Source organism: Nerophis lumbriciformis, linkage group LG22 (genome assembly GCF_033978685.3).
Source record: "Nerophis lumbriciformis linkage group LG22, RoL_Nlum_v2.1, whole genome shotgun sequence".
In the NCBI taxonomy this organism is placed as follows: domain Eukaryota; kingdom Metazoa; phylum Chordata; class Actinopteri; order Syngnathiformes; family Syngnathidae; genus Nerophis; species Nerophis lumbriciformis.
In genome coordinates this window covers 39,348,685-39,372,902 of record NC_084569.2, presented here as the reverse complement: position 1 = coordinate 39,372,902, position 24,218 = coordinate 39,348,685, and the positions used below count along the sequence as shown (strand labels likewise).

At 43.9% G+C, this 24,218-nt stretch overlaps 1 protein-coding gene across 3 annotated transcripts in view; it reads right to left on the bottom strand.

Moving 5' to 3' along the window:
* Positions 1-5,324: 5,324 nt before the first annotated feature.
* Positions 5,325-24,218, bottom strand: part of tcf20 (transcription factor 20) — a 56,579-nt gene continuing 37,685 nt past the window's right edge. Inside the window, exons 3-7 of one of the 3 annotated variants that reach the window (XM_072915715.1) lie at positions 15,662-22,550; positions 15,488-15,581; positions 15,343-15,392; positions 15,156-15,242; positions 5,325-5,588 (exon numbers count right to left, since the gene is read on the bottom strand). In XM_072915715.1, the coding sequence (XP_072771816.1) occupies positions 15,180-15,242; positions 15,343-15,392; positions 15,488-15,581; positions 15,662-22,486 (7,032 nt within the window). In that variant the 5' untranslated portion in view covers positions 22,487-22,550 and the 3' untranslated portion in view covers positions 5,325-5,588; positions 15,156-15,179. Of the gene's footprint in view, positions 5,589-15,155; positions 15,283-15,342; positions 15,393-15,487; positions 15,582-15,661; positions 22,551-24,218 lie in introns of all 3 variants that reach the window. The other 2 variants (XM_072915716.1, XM_072915714.1) reach the window with 2 other exon arrangements.

Here is a 24,218-nt window from a genome sequence, read left to right as displayed (position 1 = left end):
CCACTAGTCTAACTAAAGAAGTTGAACAATTGATGACAAAAAGAGGACCTACGATTGAACCTTGAGGAACACCACTAGTCTAACTAAAGAAGTTGAACAAATGACAAAAAGAGGACCTAAGATGGAACCTTGAGGAACACCACGAGTCTAACTAAAGAAAATGAACAAATGACAAAAAGAGGACCTAAGATGGAACCTTGAGGAACACCACTAGTCTAACTAAAGAAGTTGAACAAACGATGACAAAGAGAGGACCTAAGATGGAACCTTGAGGAACACCACTAGTCTAATTAAAGAAATTGAACAAATGACAAAAAGAGGACCTAAGATGGAACCTTGAGGAACACCACGAGTCTAACTAAAGAAATTGAACAAATGACAAAAAGAGGACCTAAGATGGAACCTTGAGGAACACCACGAGTCTAACTAAAGTGGAACACATGACTACTGACTGAATCCAAAGAACACCTTAGTTACAGAAAGCACATTACAAAAAATAACTTCCAAAAAAGAGAGGACTTAAAAGGGTGCCTTGAGGAACGCCTCAGTTCACATCACAAGTTTGGACCCCAGTGTTCTGTGTTTGCTAGCCAGAGTAAAATCCTGATGTGTTTACAGAGGTCCAAGCTCCTCTTAACAACAGCAGCACTCTTAACGGATTTGGCCGCCAGTTGAATAGCCGTGCAATAAGGCATTTTGTCACCTTCGCTAAGTGTGTTTTAATAATAACAGTAAGAATGTTTTACCGCATGTGAGTGCAGTTCTTAAAAGCTAAACCAATCTTTTTTTTTTTGGTCATTGAAACTCTTTTTTTTTTTTTTTTAAGTGAATACCTTAGCTTGAGTGCTTTATGATTGCGAAGCAATTTTCCCACCAGAATCAAACGAAAGAGGCAATTATGTAATCAAGAGGCCATGACAGTGATATGGTTTCACAGTCGCTGTCCTGCCGGGACAGGACAGCGCCGGCCTAGTGGTTCCTTGGAGCTTTTTAAAAAATATATGAAAAAAAACGAAAAAGATGGGGGGGGGGTGAAATATATTTTTTTTGTTTTAATATGGTTTCTGTAGGAGAACGAACATGACACAAACCTTCCTAATTGTTAGAAATCCAACTGTTTGTATTAAACATGCTTCACTGACGAGAGTATTTGGCGAGTGTCGTTATGTCCGACTAATTTTGCCGGTCCTTGAACTCACCGTAGTTTGTTTACATGTACAACTTTCTCTGACGCTGCCACAGAAAGACATGTTTTATGTCTGATTTTGTCCACCAAACGTTTTATACTGAGCATGAATGCACACAGGTGAGCTTTGTTGATGTTATTGACTTGTGTGGCGTGCTAATCAGGCACATTTGGCTAATCGATGCAAACATGCTATTTAGGCTAGCTGTATGTACATATTGCATCATTACGCCTCGTTTGTAGGTATATTTAAGTTCATTTAATTTCCTTTACTTATGTCCTGTGTGTTTAATTTATATTTACATGATCTGTATGTAATATTGGCAGGATTTATGATAGTTGTTTGTGTACCATGTTGTTCCAGACCACAGCAAACATTGCCCAGCTTGCAAGGATTGTAAAATCTTGATGAATAACAGGGTACTTCATATGAAATTTAACTGCAAATGTATTCGGAGCCCCTTCCTGCTCTGTCACTGATAAGAATGCCAATTTCCCCATGTTATTCTTTCTGTCCCCTGTGACGCGCAGCATTAGTGCTGATATTTGACTGTAAAAACACGGGCTCTTACATCAAACTGGTGCAATTTGCTTGTACGGTAACTGGGTTCAATCCTTCGTTGGAGTTGTGTTCGGAAATGATTAAAATGTATACCCATCCATCCATCTTCTTCTGCTTATCCGAGGTCAAGTCGCGGGGGCAGCAGCCTAAGCAGGGAAGCCCAGACTTCCCTCTCCCCAGCCACTTCGTCCAGCTCCTCCCGGGGGATCCCGAGGCGTTTCCAGGCCAGCCGGGAGACATAGTCTTCCCAACGTGTCCTGGGTCTTCCCCGTGGCCTCCTACCGGTCGGACGTGCCCTAAACACCTCCCGAGGGAGGCGATCGGGTGGCATCCTGACCAGATGCCCGAACCACCTCATCTGGCTCCTCTCGATGTGGAGGAGCAGCGGCTTTACTTTGAGCTCCCCCCGGATGACAGAGCTTCTCACCCTATCTCTAAGGGAGAGCCCTGCCACCCGGCGGTGGAAACTCATTTCGGCCGCTTGTACCCGTGATCTTGTCCTTTCGGTCATAACCCAAAGCTCATGATCATAGGTGAGGATGGGAACGTAGATCGACCGGTAAATTGAGAGCTTTGCCTTCCGGCTCAGCTCCTTCTTCACCACAACGGATCGATACAGCGTCCGCATTACTGAAGACGCCGCACCGATCCGCCTGTCGATCTCACGATCCACTCTTCCCTCACTCGTGAACAAGACTCCGAGGTACTTGAACTCCTCCACTTGGGGCAGGGTCTCCTCCCCAACCCGAAGATGGCATTCCACCCTTTTCCGGGCGAGAACCATGGACTCGGACTTGGAGGTGCTGATTCTCATCCCAGTCGCTTCACACTCGGCTGCGAACCGATCCAGCGAGAGCTGGAGATCCTGGCCAGATGAAGCCATCAGGACCACATCATCTGCAAAAAGCAGAGACCTAATCCTGTAGCCACCAAACCAGATCCCCTCAACGCCTTGACTGCGCCTAGAAATTCTGTCCATAAAAGTTATGAACAGAATCGGTGACAAAGGGCAGCCTTGGCGGAGTCCAACCCTCACTGGAAACGTGTCCGACTTACTGCCGGCAACGCGGACCAAGCTCTGACACTGATCATACAGGGAGCGGACCGCCAAAATCAGACAGTCCGATACCCCATACTCTCTGAGCACTCCCCACAGGACTTCCCGAGGGACACGGTCGAATGCCTTCTCCAAGTCCACAAAACACATGTAGACTGGTTGGGCAAACTCCCATGCACCCTCAAGGACCCTGCCGAGAGTATAGAGCTGGTCCACAGTTCCACGACCAGGACGAAAACCACACTGTTCCTCCTGAATCCGAGGTTCGACTATCCGGCGTAGCCTCCTCTCCAGTACACCTGAATAGACCTTACCGGGAAGGCTGAGGAGTGTGATCCCACGATAGTTAGAACACACCCTCCGGTTCCCCTTCTTAAAAAGAGGAACCAACACCCCGGTCTGCCAATCCAGAGGTACCGCCCCCGATGTCCACGCGATGCTGCAGAGTCTTGTCAACCAAGACAGCCCCACAGCATCCAGAGCCTTAAGGAACTCTGGGCGGATCTCATCCACCCCCGGGGCCTTGCCACCGAGGAGCTTTTTAACTACCTCGGCAACCTCAGCCCCAGAAATAGAAGAGCCCACCACAGATTCCCCAGGCACTGCTTCCTCATAGGAAGACGTGTTGGTGGGATTGAGGAGGTCTTCGAAGTATTCGCTCCACCGATCCACAACATCCGCAGTCGAGGTCAGCAGAACACCATCCTCACCATACACGGTGTTGATAGTGCACTGCTTCCCCTTCCTGAGGCGGCGGATGGTGGTCCAGAATCGCTTCGAAGCCGTCCGGAAGTCGTTTTCCATGGCTTCCCCGAACTCCTCCCATGTCCGAGTTTTTGCCTCCGCAACCGCTGAAGCCGCACACCGCTTGGCCTGTCGGTACCTGTCCGCTGCCTCAGGAGTCCTATGAGCCAAAAGAACCCGATAGGACTCCTTCTTCAGCTTGACGGCATCCCTCACCGCCGGTGTCCACCAACGGGTTCTAGGATTACCACCACGACAGGCACCAACTACCTTGCGGCCACAGCTCCAATCAGCTGCCTCGACAATAGAGGCGCGGAACATGGTCCACTCGGACTCAATGTCCAGCACCTCCCTCGTGACATGTTCAAAGTTCTTCCGGAGGTGGGAATTGAAACTCTCTCTGACAGGAGACTCTGCCAGACGTTCCCAGCAAACCCTCACAATGCCTTTGGGCCTGCCAGGTCTGTCCGGCATCCTCCCCCACCATCGCAGCCAACTCACCACCAGGTGGTGATCGGTTGAAAGCTCCGCCCCTCTCTTCACCCGAGTGTCCAAAACATGAGGCCGCAAATCCGATGACACAACTACAAAGTCGATCATGGAACTGCGGCCTAGGGTGTCCTGGTGCCAAGTGCACATATGGACACCCTTATGTTCGAACATGGTGTTCATTATGGACAATCTGTGACGGGCACAAAAGTCCAATAACAGAACACCACTCGGGTTCAGATCCAAATGTATGTTTTAATTTTAATCAAGAGAATGAAAAACAATTGGTCATTGTTGCCTAGTAAATGTAAGTAGTGACAAAAAAAACCCAGCAAAGCATGGTTGAAGCTTTTGAAGTGTATTGATAATTCATATACATATTGACAGGTTGTGTGATACAGCATGGTTTGGGTAGTGTAACTGCCGTCTTTTAGCTTGAGTTTTTTTTTTTTTTTTTACAAGAATAACAATAAAAAATGGTCAAGACAACACCGTGTACGAGTCACAATAAAATTGGATGGCACGGCCTCTTTTGAATGGATTCCCCATCTCCCCGACAGTACTTGCTGGAGCTTGGTCCCTACAGGCCCCCGTCGGGGCCAACCGCGTCACGTCACCTGACGCCTGCACAGTCGACTTTCCCCGAAACGAAAAAATACGACCGTGCCCATCTGCGTTTTCAGGGTTACTTGCTGTACCGTAAAAAGCTCACTGATGAAAAATAAGAACACTTTTCAAAAAGGACCACCATGGTATAGCACTTTCTCTTTTGCGCACACACACACACACGCACACACACACACGTGCACACACACACACACTCTATTGAAAGGCAACAGATGTCCATTCTCCAAGGCAATAAATGTCTTTGTGGCAAACTCAACCCTGACGTTCCAGACGTGAATCTGGCTCTCTTCCCTCCGGGAAAATAAGATTAAAAAGTCACAAAAAAAAAAAAAAGCAGCCAATTAAGGTTGAGACTGAATATAAAGTGAGATACATCCATTTCATCATTTTAGGTAAATACTGATGAGGATAGAAAAATAATAATGGAGGGCTAGGATATGAATTCTGATATCATGAGATAAAAGGCTCTCAACAGGTGTCCTTAAAAGAAAATAGATTCCGGATAAACAAAATGATAAAACAGGTGATAAACGAGAGTTTAACACTTCAAGAAAATCAAAGTCAGCCCAGAAAGGAAATTCTCTCCCTTTGTTCTTCATGGAAAAAAAGTTATTTTGTTCCTCCGTCTGGTTTGACATCTCTTTCCATCTCAGTTAGTGTTTTCTTTCTTTGTTTTTTTTTTAAGTCTTTCCTTCAGCTTTGCTCCTTTATGCGGCGTGGTTTTGTCTTTTTTTTTTCTGCTTTGAAGTTAAAGCGCAATAAGAGTTCTCCGAGACAAAAAAAAAGCATCTCTTTTGGGTAATGTCTTGAGTGTGAATGATGCGGATCGGTGTTCAAATTCTACATTCCCTTGTGTTGCTCCGCCTGGGTCCTGCGCAACTCTTCTTCACAACAAGTGTCATCCCTTAGTCCCTTGTCCAAACCTACCCACAAAAAGAAAACACACATTACAGACACTGTGTAGTATGGAAATACAGTATTTTTCTATTCATTTGGTAAACAGTAATAAGGTAGAACCCAAAAAGCTGTATGCTGAGCTCATTCCCTAGTACAGGGGTCGGCAACCCGCGGCTCCGGAGCCGCATGCGGCTCTTTGATCACTCTGATGCGGCTCGGCAGCTTACTTGCCGACCCCCGATTTTCCCGGGAAACTCCCGGGATTAACATTCTCCGATTTTCACCCTTATAGTTATAATAAGGGCGTGCCATGATGGTACGGCATTTGGCGCCCTCTACAAGCTGCATTATCAGCGTGCCAGCCCAACCCCTTGTTATGCAGTATGCGTCTTCCGCTTGCACAAGTACGTGACAGCAAGGCATACTTGGTCAACAGCCACACAGGTTACACTGACGGTGATCATATAAAACAACTTTAACACTCTTACTAATAATGCGCCACACTTTGAACCAAAACCAAACAAGAATGACAAACACATTTCGGGAGAACATCTGCACCTTAACACAACATAAACACAACAGAACAAATACCCAGAATCCCATGCAGCCCTGACTCTTCCTGGCTACATTATACACCCCTGCTACCACCAAACCCCGCCCCTACCCCAACCCTGCTCCCTCACACATCAACCCCCCACTGTGCGTCGGTTGAGGTGGGCTGGGTTTAGTAGCGGGGGTGTATAATGTAGCCCGGAAGAGTTAGGGCTGCATGGGATTCTGGGTATTTGTCCTGTTGTGTTTATGTTGTGTTACGGTGCAGATGTTCTCCCGAAATGTGTTTGTCATTCTTGTTTGGTGTGGGTTCACAGTGTGGCGCATTATTAGTAAGAGTGTTAAAGTTGTTTTATACCGCCACGGTCAGTGTAACCTGTGTGGTTGTTGACCAAGTATGCCTTGCGGTCACTGACGTGAGCAAGCAAAAGGCCCATACAACGTGTGACCGGGCCGGCACGCTGGTTGTAGTGGGCGCTCAATGCTGCACCATCACGGCACGTTCGAGAGAATACTTGCCCTGATATTCATGGTCTCCCGGAAAAATTGGGAAGGATGGCAAGTATGACGCTGTCATGCGCCATTTACATAAAACCCGCGGGCCGCAGTAACATTCAATTTTCATATTAAGGTGTGGCCCGCGTGTCTGAGACCCCTGGTTTATACATAGCTCAACGCAAAAAACAACAACTTTGAATGCAGTGTTATTTCATTTTAAATTTCAAAAGATGATTGTGGCTCCCATTGTTTTCTTTAATTTGTGAAACTGGTCAAAATGGCTCTTTGACTGGTAAAGGTTGCCGACCCCTGGTCTAGACAATTGAGCTACAGTACTTTACATTATCCTTCATACCGACAGCCATCAGATTGTATAATGCATATGTTCCTTTTTGACTGTACTTAAATGTATAATGTATTTATGTTATTCACATGTGAATAATGCTGTATAATAGACTGTATTTATGTTATTCACATGTGAATAATGCTGTATAATAAACAGTATTTATGTTATTCACATGTGAATAATGCTGTATAATAGACTGTATTTATGTTATTCACATGTGAATAATGTGAATAATGCTGTATAATAGACTGTATTTATGTTATTCACATGTGATGACTGTACTTAAATGTATAATGTATTTATATTATTCACATGTGAATAATGCTGTATAATAGACTGTATTTATGTTATTCACATGTGAATAATGCTGTATAATAGACTGTATTTATGTTATTCACATGTGAATAATGTGAATAATGCTGTATAATAGACTGTATTTATGTTATTCACATGTGATGACTGTACTTAAATGTATAATGTATTTATATTATTCACATGTGAATAATGCTGTATAATAGACTGTATTTATGTTATTCACATGTGAATAATGCTGTATAATAGACTGTATTTATGTTATTCACATGTGAATAATGTGAATAATGCTGTATAATAGACTGTATTTATGTTATTCACATGTGATGACTGTACTTAAATGTATAATGTATTTATATTATTCACATGTGAATAATGCTGTATAATAGACTGTATTTATGTTATTCACATGTGAATAATGCTGTATAATAGACTGTATTTATGTTATTCACATGTGAATAATGTGAATAATGCTGTACAATAGACTGTATTTATGTTATTCACATGTGATGACTGTACTTAAATGTATAATGTATTTATGTTATTCACATGTGAATAATGCTGTATAATAGACTGTATTTATGTTATCCACATGTGAATAATGCTGTATAATAGACTGTATTTATGTTATTCACATGTGAATAATGTGAATAATGCTGTATAATAGACTGTATTTATGTTATTCACATGTGATGACTGTACTTAAATGTATAATGTATTTATATTATTCACATGTGAATAATGCTGTATAATAGACTATTTGTTATTCACATGTGAATAATGCTGTATAATAGACTGTATTTATGTTATTCACATGTGAATAATGCTGTATAATAGACTGTATTTATGTTATTCACATGTGATGACTGTACTTAAATGTATAATGTATTTATATTATTCACATGTGAATAATGCTGTATAATAGACTGTATTTATGCTATTCACATGTGAATAATGCTGTATAATAGACTGTATTTATGTTATTCACATGTGAATAATGCTGTATAATAGACTGTATTTATGTTATTCACATGTGAATACTGTACTTAAATGTATAATGTATTTATATTATCCACATGTGAATAATGCTGTATAATAGACTGTATTTATGTTATTCACATGTGAATAATGCTGTATAATAGACTGTATTTATGTTATTCACATGTGAATAATGCTGTATAATAGACTGCATTTATGTTATTCACATGTGAATAATGCTGCATAATAGACTGTATTTATTTTATTCACATGTAATAAATACCCAAGTGTTTATTGTCTATTGTGAGCGAACTGTGGTGCTGAATTTCCCCCAGGGATCAATAAAGTACTTTCTATTCTACATAAAGGAGGTGCTGTTTGTAAAACGTGATCGATAAACTCGAGAAGTTGAAACAGACGGACACGAACTCCGTTCAACAGGAAGTGAACTCACGTGACGTCACATAAACCGGAAGTAAAACAACGGATCACCGTTTACAATTTAAAATAAAACATAAACAAACACGAATAAAAATAATATGGCTCTTATGAAGCCAGAATAATATTTCATGCTTCCTCTGCCGAGAAAGTATATTGTGTGGCTATTTAGCTTAGTTATTAATAAAATACAACTTGGTTAAAAGATTTTAATGTGTGTATAAGTAGTTTTAGAGAACATTCAGCAATACCACGATAATAATGTTTACCGTGATCATGTTGGTCACAATAATTGTATTTATTGTTTTGGTTGTGTATATTTGTGGGTCCCCCACCGCCTCCTTAACAGAAACAGAACATATTTTATTGATTTTGGTAGTGATTTTCTATTCAAGTGCAACAATTTGCTTACATATAATATATTCCACTATTAGTATGTGTTGTCATTACATCAGTGGTTAATTTGGTCTCAAAAAAATAATAGCGATCATATTGTTTGTCGTCAATAATATGAAGGTCAATATATTGTCCAGCAAAATTTGTAATCGGCCCCGGACTGTGTGACATAGCTTTTTGTTAATATATTCTGGTGTGTAGTTAATTCCTATACGACATATTTCTGCTCAAACTCTTAATGGATCTGTCCCAACACAGCCTGTACATGTACCGTATTTTCCGCACTATTAGCCGCACCTAAAAACCACAAATTTACTCAAAAGCTGACAGTGCGGCTTATAACCCGGTGCGCTTTATATATGGATTAATATTAAGATTCATTTTCATAAAGTTTCGGTCTCGCAACTACGGTAAACAGCCGCCATCTTTTTTCCCCGTAGAAGAGGAAGTGCTTCTTCTTCTACGCAAGCAACCGCCAAGGTAAGCACCCGCCCCCATAGAACAGGAAGCGCTTCTTCTTCTACTGTAAGCAACCACCCGCCCCGGTAGAAGAAGAAGAAGAAGCGCGCGGATATTACGTTTCATTTCCTTTGTGTGTTTACATCTGTAAAGACCACAAAATGGCTCCTACTAAGCGACAGGTTTCCGGTTCATGAAAAGACGCAATCTCTCCATCCGCACATGGACTACTATTTCACAGCAACTGCCTAAAGACTTTCAAGAAAAGCTGGCTACTTTCCGTGCATATTGTAAAAACAAGATAGCTGAAAAAAAGATCCGGCCAGAGAACATTATCAACATGGACGAGGTTCCACTGACTTTTGATATTCCTGTGAACCGCACTGTGGATACAACGGGAGCACGTACGCTGAATATTCGCACCACAGGGAATGAGAAGTCATCCTTCACTGTGGTTCTAGCTTGCCATGCTAATGGCCAGAAACTTCCACCCATGGTGATATTCAAAAGGAAGACCTTGCCAAAAGAGACCTTTCCAGCCGGCGTCATCATAAAAGCTAACTCGAAGGGATGGATGGATGAAGAAAAGATGAGCGAGTGGTTAAGGTAAGTTTACACGAAGAGGCCGGGTGGCTTTTTTCACGCAGCTCCGTCCATGTTGATATACGACTCCATGCGCGCCCACATCACGCTGGTTTTTAATATATTATTAAAGTTTGACTGACCTATCCGACTGTTTTTTTGACATTCCTTTAGCGCAGTTAGATGCGGCTTATAACACGGGGCGGCTTATAGGTGGACAAAGTTTTGAAATATGCCGTTCATTGAAGGCGCGGCTTTTAACCCAGGGCGGCTTATGGTGCGGAAAATACGGTACATACATTTAGTTCATGTAAATGTACGTAACTTTAAAAAAATACTTCTATCAAAATGTAAAGATAGAGATAAAGGCATCATGTAATGAGAAACGTTGATACTATTAATGAACAAAAAACACAAATATTAGTTTTTAATTATATAGATAAGCTTACAAATTACATGATGGCGTGACGTTCACGCCCCATCCCAACACTGTTTTACATAACATTTGTGAATAATAGTCATGATTTCAATTTTGATCAAAATAAGCTTGATTATCATTTTGGCCATACTCGTGCAAGAGTGGATCTCATATATGAACACTATTTTTATCTATATGGACAAAAAGTTGGGACAATTTTCACATGTATTCTTGCTTTATTTTGTTTCTGCCATATTACTTTGTTTATAATGCTCGTGTTGCTTTCATATGCACATTCAATTTCTACTTGTGGTACAAGAAACAGACTTCTTATCTACAATAAGGTTTCATCTTCAAAAAGAAACAATTTTGAATGTGTCGCTTCTTCCGCTTCTGTTTTGTTAGATCATCTGTTTTACTGCCGTGTTACAGACGCCGTTTGGAAACAATTAAGGCATGTAAATAAATATTTACAAAATATTTCTGTGTAAATAACTCATTTTGCCACATATATATCTGCGGCTTTTAGCCCGGTGCGGCTAATATAGGGAACATATTTTCTCTCTCTAAAATGTTGTGGGTGCGGCTTATATACCGGCACACTCTTTAGTACAATACAGTAGTATCACAGGTCAGTGAATTTATCGTAGTGTTTTTACCATTTACGGTTTTACGATAATTTACATTTAATAAATGACGTTAATCGTTACAGCCCTATTGCCTCATAAGAGAAATATTGATTTTTCTACTCCAATGGTAAATATTTATGTGTTCTACTTCTTCTTAACATATTGTATCTACTTGAGAGACATGACATGTGGTGTTTCCAGTCAATTAGATTAAAATAGTCAGTTTGTCAGAAACCTAAAAAAAACACCTCCATCCATCCATCTTCTTCCGCTTATCCGAGGCCGGGTCGCGGGGGCAGCAGCTTAAGCAGGGAAGCCCAGACTTCCCTCTCCCCAGCCACTTCGTCCAGCTCCTCCCGGGGGATCCCGAGACGTTCCCAGGCCAGCCGGGAGAGATAGTCTTCCCAGCGTGTCCTGGGTCTTCCCCGTGGCCTCCTACCGGTCGGACGTGCCCGAAACACCTTGCTAGGGAGGCGTTCGGGTGGCATCCTGACCAGATGCCCGAACTACCTCATCTGGCTCCTCTCGATGTGGAGGAGCAGCGGTTTTACTTTGAGCTCCCCCCGAATGACAGAGCTTCTCACCCTATCTCTAAGGGAGAGCCCCGCCACTCGGCGGAGGAAACTCATTTCGGCCGCTTGTACCCGTGATCTTGTCCTTTCGGTCATGACCCAAAGCTCATGACCATAGGTGAGGATGGGAACGTAGATCGACCGGTAAATCGAGAGCTTTGCCTTCCGGCTCAGCTCCTTCTTCACCAAAACGGATCGATACAGCGTCCGCATTACTGAAGACGCCGCACCGATCCGCCTGTCGATCTCACGATCCACTCTTCCCCCACTCGTGAACAAGACTCCGATGTACTTGAACTCCTCCACTTGGGGCAAGATCTCCTCCCCAACCCGGAGATGGCACTCCACCCTTTTCCGGGAGAGAACCATGGACTCGGACTTGGAGGTGCTGATTCCCATCCCAGTCGCTTCACACTCGGCTGCGAACCGATCCAGTGAGAGCTGAAGATCTTGGCCGGAGGAAGCCATCAGGACCACATCATCTGCAAATAGCAGAGACCTAATCCTGCAGCCACCAAACCAGATACCCTCAACGCCCTGACTGCGCCTAGAAATTCTGTCCATAAAGGTTATGAACAGAATGGGTGACAAAGGGCAGCCTTGGCGGAGTCCAACCCTCACTGGAAACGTGTCCGACTTACTGCCGGCAATGCGGACCAAGCTCTGGCACTGATCATACAGGGAGCGAACTGCCACAATAAGACAGTCCGTTACCCCATACTCTCTGAGCACTCCCCACAGGACTTCCCGGGGTACACGGTCGAATGCCTTCTCCAAGTCCACAAAGCACATGTAGACTGGTTGGGCAAACTCCCATGCACCCTCAAGGACCCTGTCGAGAGTATAGAGCTGGTCCACAGTTCCACGACCAGGACGAAAACCACACTGTTCCTCCTGAATCCGAGGTTCGACTATCCGGCGTAGCCTCCTCTCCAGTACACCTGAATAGACCTTACCGGGAAGGCTGAGGAGTGTGATCCCACGATAGTTGGAACACACCCTCCGGTTCCCCTTCTTAAAGAGAGGAACCACCACCCCGGTCTGCCAATCCAGAGGTACAAAAACACCTGTTACACTTAAATAGTGTTTGTTCTCTGGGTAAGTCATGCTCCAAAATTATATGTATTTTTTTGTTTGACACCAAAAAATACACATCATAGGTTATAATGATCAATATATCAATCGAGTATTGCAATATTGGTATGCCACAGCAATAGAAGAGTGCAAGATGATGAGCTAAATAAGTCCCTGGTAGTCCGTGCAGTCAGACCAGACATTGTTGTATTCATTAAATCAAATCAAATGGAAAATGGAAGAGGCAATAGCAGCCGGGAAAATGGAAGAGGCAATAGCAACCTGGGGGCCAAAAAATTCAATGTGCTCGATTAAATGGCTCCTAATGAAAAGCCACACTTCGATCAGGAAATAAAAGCATGTTTCCTGCAGATACATGACAACACAGAAAGCAAATCCAGATGGGAAGAAAACCACCCATGAAGATTTCTGCTGCTATGTAATTTGTTTTTTGATCGCTAACATAACAACACATGGTTTGTAAAAGTACAAACCTTTGAGATGGACACAAAAGCTACAAGGTTCTGGCTGTAATAAGCATTGTAAAAGTTGTTTGTGTTTGTGAAATATTAAGTAATTTAATATAGTGATTCTCAACTGGTCGGTCCATTTTTTTTAGAACATTTCAAAACAAAAATAACGTATGTCCGTAAATGCACCTCGCGTTCCTTAAATTGCCATTTGCGAGCTATGCCGTCACGAGGTGGGTGCTAAGTTTTGAAGCAATTTTGTCAAACTTGAATTTGACAATATTAGCCAAAAACAAGATAAAGGTGACTTTCATTGCTCAGAAAATAGCTGGGTGCCGCTATTGGAGAGCAACAGGGCTGCGGGAGAAGAAGAGTACGCCATGAAGACAGACAGCGTCTTACCGATGCTGCTCACGTTGTGGTGCGTGGGGGAAGTCCGCCCACTATGAAGACTCCTAGCTATGGCGGGAAAGTAGACCGACGGGTGTTTCATGCCTATTGGAACTATTGGCCCAGGCTGGCCCTGCTGTTATGATTAAACTCACCTACTGAGTTAATCAAAAAATACCGTATTTTCCGCACTATAAGGCGCACCTAAAAACCACAAATTTTCTCAAAAGCTGACAGTGCGCCTTATAACCCGGTGCGCTTTATATATGGATAAATATTAAGATTCATTTTCATAAAGTTTCGGTCTCGCAACTTCGGTAAACAGCCGCCATCTTTTTTCCCGGTAGAACAGGAAGCGCTTCTTCTTCTACGCAAGCAACCGCCAAGGTAAGCACCCGCCCCCATAGAACAGGAAGCGCTTCTTCATCTACTGTAAGCAACCACCCGCCCGCGTAGAAGAAGAAAAAGCGCGTGGATATCACCGTACGTTTCATTTCCTTTGTGTGTTTACATCTGTAAAGACCACAAAATGGCTCCTACTAAGCGACCGGGATCCGGTTCATGAAAAGACGCAATCTCTCCATCCGCACACGGATTACTATTTCACAGCAACTGATATTCCTGTGAACCGCACTGTGGATACAACGGGAGCACGTACGGTGAATATTCGCACCACAGGGAATGAGAAGTCATCCTTCACTGTGGTTCTAGCTTGCCATGCTAATGGCCAGAAACTTCCACCCATGGTGATATTCAAAAGGAAGACCTTGCCAAAAGAAACCTTTCCAGCCGGCGTCATCATAAAAGCTAACTCGAAGGGATGGATGAAGAAAAGATGAGCGAGTGGTTAAGGTAAGTTTAAGTTTACGCGAAGAGGCCGGGTGGCTTTTTTCACGCAGCTCTGTCCATGTTGATATACGTATGTTTGTGATTGCACATTTGCGTACATTTTGGGAGTGAACAGAGTTGTTAGAACGCTGGTTTTTAATATATTATTAAAGTTTGACTGACCTATCTGACTGTTTTTTTGACATTCCTTTAGCGCAGTTAGATGCGGCTTACAACATGGGGCGGCTTATTGGTGGACAAAGTTTTGAAATATGCCGTTCATTGAAGGCGCGGCTTATAACCCAGGGCGCCTTATGGTGCGGAAAATACGGTAAGCTGAATGTATATATTTTTATCTTATTGAATTGCACTTGCTGTTTATCTAAATATTTGAATCAGGGCAACTCGATTCGCTTCATTTCATTGAAGAGGTTGTCTCTTTCGTCCAGCTCCAAGTCCAGTTACTCGGATTCAACTCCCAGATATACCATGTACTAAAAAAACTTTCCAGACACTTTTTGTTAAAATCATTGTTGAGTTTGTGGGTAAAACTTATTGTTACTCATGATCATTAAAACCAGTTATTTTGCACTACCTCAAATTCAAACTGCACCTTAAATGTATTTTAATAGATCCAACATCTATACTTACTGCATCCAGACTCCTGCAGTTGTCTCACCCTCTCTCTGACTGCTCCGAGTACGCTGGTTTGGCCGGCCCGACGCCCTGCGTAACCTGCTTGAGGTAGAGTTGACCAAAGAAGTTGATCAGTAATAACCTGAAACGCGGAACAAAAGTGTTAAATCTATGCTCTAAATTTGCTGCTTCTGCTTTTTACCTTGTGCTTCGGACATCGCAGTGAGAAGTTGTCTTCGTTAAGAGAACAATCTAGAAGGGAGAGAGAACATTTCAGTAGATGATCAGAACATTTGCAAGGTAACCTTTTTTGCGTAACGGAACCAGTGTTGAAGGCGGTCGCTTACCTGCTTCAATGGCACACAGATAGTGGTATCGAAGTGTACAGCCTTTAGTGTAGCAGCCCAGGGTAGAGCCAATCATCTCACAGTATGAACAACTCTGAGAATTAAAGGCCCTTGTGTCATCATACCATTACAACCGCTACTGTTCTCAGAAATAGTCTTAAAAATAACACGTACCGTTTCTCTGGCGCCATCCAGTGCCTCCTGCAGGCCATATAATCTCCCATTGACAAGGTAGACTCCACTGGTCCACACGATACACCCTTCATGAACCCACAACTCCTCTGGGTCCATGGGCATCTGAGGCAATTGGGCAAGTTGTGCCAACGGTCCCAGGGAGTCCAAGGCTGGCGGTGGAGGCTGGAAGGGCAACGAGGCCTTACTGTTGGAAGGTACCATTCTAGGAGAGTCTTCACTAGATTTGTGCCTCCGTTTAAAACGAGGATGTGAGGTCAGCTTCCGGTGTTGTGGTCGTTGTTGAGGTTCATCCGCTGGATGTGGTTGCTGCTGTGTAGGAAACTGTTGCTGTTCAACCTCAAAGTCTGGCTCTCTCTTTAGCTCTGGGATAGGTCTGATATCAAGGTTCATGTCCCAGGTTAGAGATGTGTTATTACTGTAGCTGGAGGTGTAAGAGAAATCAGTGGCACTGGGCTCACCAGTCATATCCTCATTACTAGCTAAGAAGCTAGCAGTTCTTACTGCAGTAGAAAGAGATTTTAGATTTGAATCTAAGCTAACCGTACAGTTACTCATCACTGTGGGTCTGGTCATCTGAGGATATTGTGTTTGTGGGGGTTGGAAAGTACTCAAAGTATTTAAGTCGATGTCTGAGTTTGGTCCAGTTTTGATTGTGCCTGTGGTTGTTTGACATTGTCTAACTTGGGGCTGATTCTTGGGAAGCTTTGCAGCATATTCGGCAGGATAGTAAGGCCCATAAAGATCTCCAAGGTGTTTGTAATTAGCCCATTTTTGACATAAACAGCAAAGCTGGCGGCCAGAGTGTTTCGTTTCTGTATGAACAGGCCCTGAAACAACATAGCCAGATGAAGGGAGTGCTTTTCCTGACTGAAGTGTCGTTTCCACTTCGTCCGTCTCTCTCCTTTCGGATTCTCTCTTGGATACATGGGAGGAAAGAGTTGAAGCTGGTAGGGAATCATTTCCACTCCCACCTGTTTTCCCTCCAACTGCATTACGCTCTCCTTTCAACTTGTCATCCTCAGCATTTACAATTGTGCAGACTGCCCCAATCTCTGGTACTTTGTTCTCTACATGTATGTGTGGTATAAACAGGCCTTTCTGATTTGGATGTAAGAATGCTCTATTTGCGCTGTTATCCCCTTTTGCCTCTACATGTGTATCTGTGTCATCTGTAGTGGCTGATTGTGATGCTGCAGGCCCTCCTCTTCTTACCCTTTGACGCCCTCTTCTTTCTAGTGATCCATTTTCATCTTTCAAACTCTTGCGCCGCCGTCTCACAGGCTTGACTTCTAGCTCTGGCTGGATCGTTTCACTCTCAACATCCACTTTTACGACCTGGGTTAAAATGGGTGGGGTCAAAGGGGGAGAAGTTTTGCTTTCCAAGATAGAAGCTGTGACAGAGACTTCTGGGCTACTTAGAATTGACATTGTTTCTGAAATTATGGGGTCTGCTGGTATGGGAGTTAGTGGAGGTTGAGAAGAATTCAGAATTGCGTTTTGAGCTTCAGGTTGGACCAAACCTTGTGTTTGGCCTTGGTTTTGAGTGCGTTTTTGTTTGTTCACACTCCCTACTGGCCTGCCCTTCTTTTTGCCGGATGGGAAATAGCCTTTAGGCACAGAATTGTCCAGAGACTTAGAATCTTGGGCAGACAGATTGCACCGAGGAGAGGACATCGGATGTCTGCTCAGACCATGTCCTTCAAATTGGCTATGATGTGGTGAGGTAGCTCCATAGTAGTCACTGCCGGTATAATCATCAAATTCCATTCCAGATTCTTGAAGTTTTTGTCGGAGAAGGTTAGTGGCAGATGGCTCTCCTCTTCTTGTCTCAAGCTGCTGGTAAGTGTTGGTGAAATGTTGAATGTCTGACAAGGCAGATGACGATGGGGGTGGAGAACCCTGGACTGGACGAGGAAGGGGTGGCGGTGGTGGTAAAGGACCTAGCAAAGCAAAGTCTTCCTTGTCACCGGACACTGACACCACAGAAGTTCCTAATCCAAAGTCAAAGTCTTTTTGTTTGAGAGTTTGGGTCGTTTGGTGAGGTTCACATGAGTAGATAGAGAGAGGCAATGGGGCCGTCTCATCAACTCCTCTGAAGGGCATCATGTCATTTAATGAGCGACTGTCTTCCATAAAAGCATCATCCCCTCCTGAAACTCTGGGAAATTGGGTTATGTCATTGTCTTGTGAATCACTAAGACTTGGGATAGCTGTGTGAGTAAAGCCCGGGTAATGATTGGTTCCATCATCAACATTGCTTGCAGGCCTCGTAACACTTGGTGATATTTTCTGAACAATAGCCTCTAGTTTCAAACCTCGTCCTTTCTTTGGAGGCAAGGCCTTCGTATTACCACTCGACGGGGATAGAGATTTGGGAAAGGTATTATCACTATGCAAAGGGGAACATAGCCGTGAAACCTCAGAACACGATGATTCATCTTCATTGTGATGGTTTGACTCAGAGTGCGGCCCAGGGGACTGATGCGAATTTGCGGCAGCCCTGAGCTGAGATGCATCCTGAAGTAGCCTTTTGGCAGGAATGGGAGAAATAAAAGAACGAACTCTCCTCCTCAAAATAAGAGGATTTGTCTCTGCAGGTCCCCCAGACTTAGTTTGACGCAGCACCTGTGGCTGAGTAGAGGTTGTGTCAGTTTGAGGTTTAGTAGAGTTGCATGGAGGAGGGCAGGGGTGTTTAGTTTCCTCAGGCTCAGCTGTATTTGGGACATGCGTCTTTTGCTGAGGGAAAATGCCCTGGGAACATACAGGGACAGATGATGGAGGAGGTGGTTGCGTCCTGTAGCAAGGGTCAGTCTCAATCACTCTAGGACCTTCTTTTCCAGGGTGTGTTGACTCCCACATTTTCATGTCATAGAATCCGCTTTGCTGATGAAGCAAATTTTTGGTCCCATGTTGTTCACTGTGCACGTCTGATTGAGTAGCCACCCTTTGTCTGTGCTCTGACTGGCTGACTTTAGGTCTTACTGGGGAGGAAACAGGCATCATCATCATGTCCTTAGCAGACCTGTTCATTGCTTTCACCCAATCACTTATTTCGTGCGAATGCTGAAGGGGTCCACGAGGGTGAGGATACATTTGAATCTTATTTGCTTGGCTCTGGAGTGATAAGTTGTGGTAGGGATGATGGGAAGGAAAATGAGGGTTGCCGTGTGGCATAATACTGCTTTCTCTCGAATCTGCAAACCGATAAGCAGCAAAACTGTTGGCATCACCTGTTGATAAATCGACACCCTGAAGATATGACTGATGTCTTGATGGTGATGACAACAGATTGGAGCTTAGAGGATGGGGCATCTGCCTATACGGTTCCGAATTTAACAAAATGGACTTTGAATGATATTCCATATCAGCATCATTAGTTCGACCACTACCACGAAAATCGGTGTTGGGACCAGTATCAGTTGACGCGGCTTCAATCTTTACCACTTTTTTTCTTAAAATGTCATTTTTATTCAGATCATTGACAGATGTAGAAGAAAATGGATGCTGAATTACAGAGGCGGAAATCTGATTTTTCTCTCGCTCTTTGTTACTTTCCCGGTCCCTTTCAGGTGTGCTACGTCGATTTGGTGACACATCACAGATGACTGAGCGTCGCTCTGATTTTTGGGATCCTGCTTGACCAGTACAGCCTTTTAGTGGCTCAGGTTCTTGCAGAAGGAGCTCCTGCACAGCAGAGGGCAAAGTCGATGCATTTGACACTTTTCTTTGTGGAAGAGAATAGTCTGCTAAATTGATATGCTTTGGTTGGATTAGCTGTGCCTCCAATGTTTGTGGTAAATTATCTTCGGAGTAATCCCCTTCCTTTTTTGCCGTCTTTTGCAATATTTTGGAGATGGAAGGCTCTGACTTCAGAGAGGATTGAGGATGCATTGCAAAACTGGGTTTACTTTCCAGTCTGTGGTTTGGATGTTGTGGTTTTCCAACTTGTGTCATAGTGTCATTGGCTCCTCCATCTACCATTCTTAGATTTTCTACCAGTCCATATGGGTATCTTGTTTGAAATTGTTGTTGAACTTGAAGATGTGCAGGAAAAGGCTGTTCTGGTCTACCGTAACGTCGGTCTAAATTATAACCTTGAAGAACTTCTTGTAAAAGGCTAGGAAACTGTTGCAATTGCGAATTGTCCTCTTGACCTTTAGTTCCTGCAGCTTGTCCTTTCCTCCCAAAAGCCTCTGCTAAAGAACTCAGATCTTTTGACTGCTCAGGGCCATAGCCAGTGTGAGATTGCTGATAGCCTCTGGAACTTGATTCCATTACACCTGCTGGGCCAGTCCTTCCTTTGTTCATCACAGACAAATCTGAGCCATACGTTGACTCTCCAAAACTATATTTATGTGGTCCATACTGGGCAAGATTTTGGGGCTGTTCAATATTGGATTTTGAGTGACGAGATGAATACCGACTCAGATCAATACCTTCCTCTCCATTGTGACTAGACTCCTTTAAATAAGACTGTGCCTGCTTTTCTTTCAGCGAGAGATCCTGCGGTTGTTTGCCTTTTTCGAAATGACTTCCCTCAGAACGAACTGAAACAATCACACCAACATTTTGCTGTTCTTCAGAAGCTGTTTTTTGTTCACCGTCATTGTGTGCAGTGGATGCAGTGTGCAATCTATTTTCTTTGCCATGGCCATATTTTGTGTTGATTTCTCCAGTACATAACATTGGGTTATTTCCTTTCTCCATCTTCTCAACCCCATCTTCATTTTCAGTTTTGATGCGTTCATTTGTTATTTCTGTACTCCTATCACCTTTTGGAGTATTATTTACCAAACGAGGATGTGAGACAAAGTTTGGCTGGGAAAGGGGAATATTACACGACCTGGATGAAGAAACAGTCAGTTTTGAATGTGATTTTAGCACAGTCTCTGTTAACTGACACTCAGAAGTGGGAGATGCTGATAAAGCAGTGGGAACTTCATTTGCTTTTGAAATCATTTCTTTTGCTGATGATTTGCAAGTGGAGGTTTTGGCATGTGCTGATGTTTGTGCCTGGGTTTGACTCGGAGTATGATAAAAATATGGTTCAGATCCACTGCTTGCACCACTCATTTGCCTCCGTCTTGTATGTTCAGCCTCTATTAAATGATCCTCTTGCTCGGTCTTGGTCTCTAATGAGGACCCAACTGACATATAAGAAGAGCCTTCAACAGCAACCGTGTCTAAACTGGCACCATCACCAACTCCCACTACATCTTTAACTGTGCTTGTGCTTGAGGCCGCGCTTGCATTTCTACTCCTTGGTTGTGATGGTGGAACACCATGTGTTGCTTGTTGCACGTGACCGCCATCTTTCCCTTTCTTCTGTGAGAGCACATTGTCATTAAGCGTCACATGTTGAACTGTGTTTGGTAAATTGGCTACTTGGGAGCTCAAAGCATTAAGGCTATTCAGTCCTGCATCTTGCATCTTCACAACTGGAGATGAATAAACAGATGAACCTTCCTCTCTTGACACAAGTCCTGAACTTACACCTATTTTGTTGCAGTTTGTTGGTGGGATACTGTTTACTCCAACAGTGCTCATGCTATGACCTTTGTGACTGCCACAACTACTGACGCTACTATTTGAATTGGGTGTAGGACTTAACTGTGACACAGCCTGCATCAGTCTATGACTGTGACTGCTATGGACTTTAGATGTGGGAGGGTGGGAAGGACCAGAGGGGTTTACATAGGTCTCTGAAACACCCATTAATGGGGAAGGTGTGGAGCTACAACTCGGGGAATGTACTGCAGAGGCAGTCGGGGAAGGGTTGGATATTGGGCTGAGGTTTTGGTTCAACTGGTTTTGTTGGGAATTAGCATGCATTGGGGATTTGGCTAGTTCTTCAGATGCTGCAATGGGTATATTAGGGTTGGACCCTTGGTGATGTTTACCATATACAGAACCTGGAGATGGACCCTGGTGCTGCATTTTAAGAGGGTTGTCATAACCCACAACTAAATTGTGCTGCGAGTTGCGGTGCTGTAGTGTGACTTGTTTGTGAAGGGGGTGTGTATGTGGAGAATATCCAGCATAATTTGAGGCATGGTAACGCTGTTGAACATTCTCTACTGGCCCCATATTGTTACCAGCAACTGAACCAGAGGCAGAGTTTGCATTCGAGTTGACACTGTGAGAACTGTTTACTTTGGAATCAAAACTGGTGTTAGCAGTTCCATCAAGATATCTCTGTGGAGGGGGGCTGTACATTCCTGATGACCCCGTGGATGCTCCAGCCTGCGGAGAGTACTGTGGGTACTGAGGGGTCATTCTGTGCCCAGAGGTTGGATACGTCCTATGCTGTTGCCCATGGTGCACTGGAGAAAAGGTTTGTCCATGTTGGCGACTCTGAGAAGCCGGTATAGTCTGCAATGCAGGATTCTGACTGATATTAAACTGACGAGGAGAGAATGCTCCAGATCCTCCACCTGACCCAGTGCTGGGTCCGTAGTCCACTGAATATTGTGACATTATTCCAGGAGACAATACAGATGCAGAGCCAGAATGTCTGTACTGGGGCGGTATGTGTCCATCGATATTAGGATATCCAAATCCTGCCCCGTAGACCAGACCTCCTCTCCTGTTCCGGTCCTTCCCACCCACTGAAAAATAATAATCCATTGTGTCCTTCCTGTAAAGGTTGTTGCCGTTGCCACTATGAAGGTTACCCTGTGTTGGCAGTGGCTCTACAGTCCCTCTGTTCCGAGCATTGTAAGCAAGCATTGGGCTGACTTGACTGGAGTGTGGAAGGCCTCTGTGCAGGCTCTGCTGTTGCATCCCTGCATAATCATCCGTCATCCTTGGGGAGATCTGGGGGTCCGCTGGTTGAGTAGAATATGGAGGTCCTCCTCCACCCCTCCCGCTAAAGCCGAAGGGGAGACAATGGGGGGCAGGGCTATTAGAAAATTCTGCATGTGTTTTTGTACTTACAAAATCACAACAGTGAGTGATATCAGTAACGGGTACCACCATTGATATGTTAATGACAGGCTGATGGCAGTCACCATGGATGCAGAGGAGAACAAAACGTATTTAGAAAATAAATGCTTCATGAAATCTACAAGGGTGTTGAAGGGGAATATGCATCTGGAATTATATCATTAACATTGGTTAATTGTATTACCGTATTTTCCGCACTATTAGCCGCACCTAAAAACCACAAATTTACTCAAAAGCTGACAGTGCGGCTTATAACCCGGTGCGCTTTATATATGGATTAATATTAAGATTCATTTTCATAAAGTTTCGGTCTCGCAACTACGGTAAACAGCCGCCATCTTTTTTCCCCGTAGAAGAGGAAGTGCTTCTTCTTCTACGCAAGCAACCGCCAAGGTAAGCACCCGCCCCCATAGAACAGGAAGCGCTTCTTCTTCTACTGTAAGCAACCACCCGCCCCGGTAGAAGAAGAAGAAGGGCGCGGATATTACGTTTCATTTCCTTTGTGTGTTTACATCTGTAAAGACCACAAAATGGCTCCTACTAAGCGACAGGTATCCGGTTCATGAAAAGACGCAATCTCTCCATCCGCACACGGATTACTATTTCACAGCAACTGATATTCCTGTGAACCGCACTGTGGATACAACGGGAGCACGTACGGTGAATATTCGCACCACAGGAAATGAGAAGTCATCCTTCACTGTGGTTCTAGCTTGCCATGCTAATGGCCAGAAACTTCCACCCATGGTGATATTCAAAAGGAAGACCTTGCCAAAAGAGACCTTTCCAGCCGGCGTCATCATAAAAGCTAACTCGAAGGGATGGATGAAGAAAAGATGAGCGAGTGGTTAAGGTAAGTTTAAGTTTACGCGAAGAGGCCGGGTGGCTTTTTTCACGCAGCTCTGTCCATGTTGATATACGTATGTTTGTGATTGCACATTTGCGTACATTTTGGGAGTGAACAGAGTTGTTAGAACGCTGGTTTTTAATATATTATTAAAGTTTGACTGACCTATCTGACTGTTTTTTTGACATTCCTTTAGCGCAGTTAGATGCGGCTTACAACACGGGGCGGCTTATAGGTGGACAAAGTTTTGAAATATGCCGTTCATTGAAGGCGCGGCTTATAACCCAGGGCGCCTTATGGTGCGGAAAATACGGTAAATGCTAGGGATGTCCCGATCCGATATTTGGATCGGATCGGCTGCCGATATTTGCCAAAAATTGCGTGTTGGCAAAGCATGGGAAAATGCCGATCCAGATCCAGTTTAAAAAAAAGCTCCGGTCCGTGTTTTCCTACGCACCGATTTAAATAATACATTCCACTTTTCTGCTGATCCGTAATTTCCGTTCCGCATTTTCCAGCACACCTTCAACACATCCACAATTCTCACGCAGTTGCTTTTAGCTGCTGGCATTACACGACAGGCTCTTCTCACTCTTTTCTGTGTGTCCCTCTCACAGACAGCAAGCGCACCTTCTTACACACGTCACATACTGTCACGTCATACGTCACATACATATACGTCCTCCCCGAGCAGAGAGCGAGGTAGCAGCATGGCTAACGTTAGCTGTGATGCTAGCGCAGCCG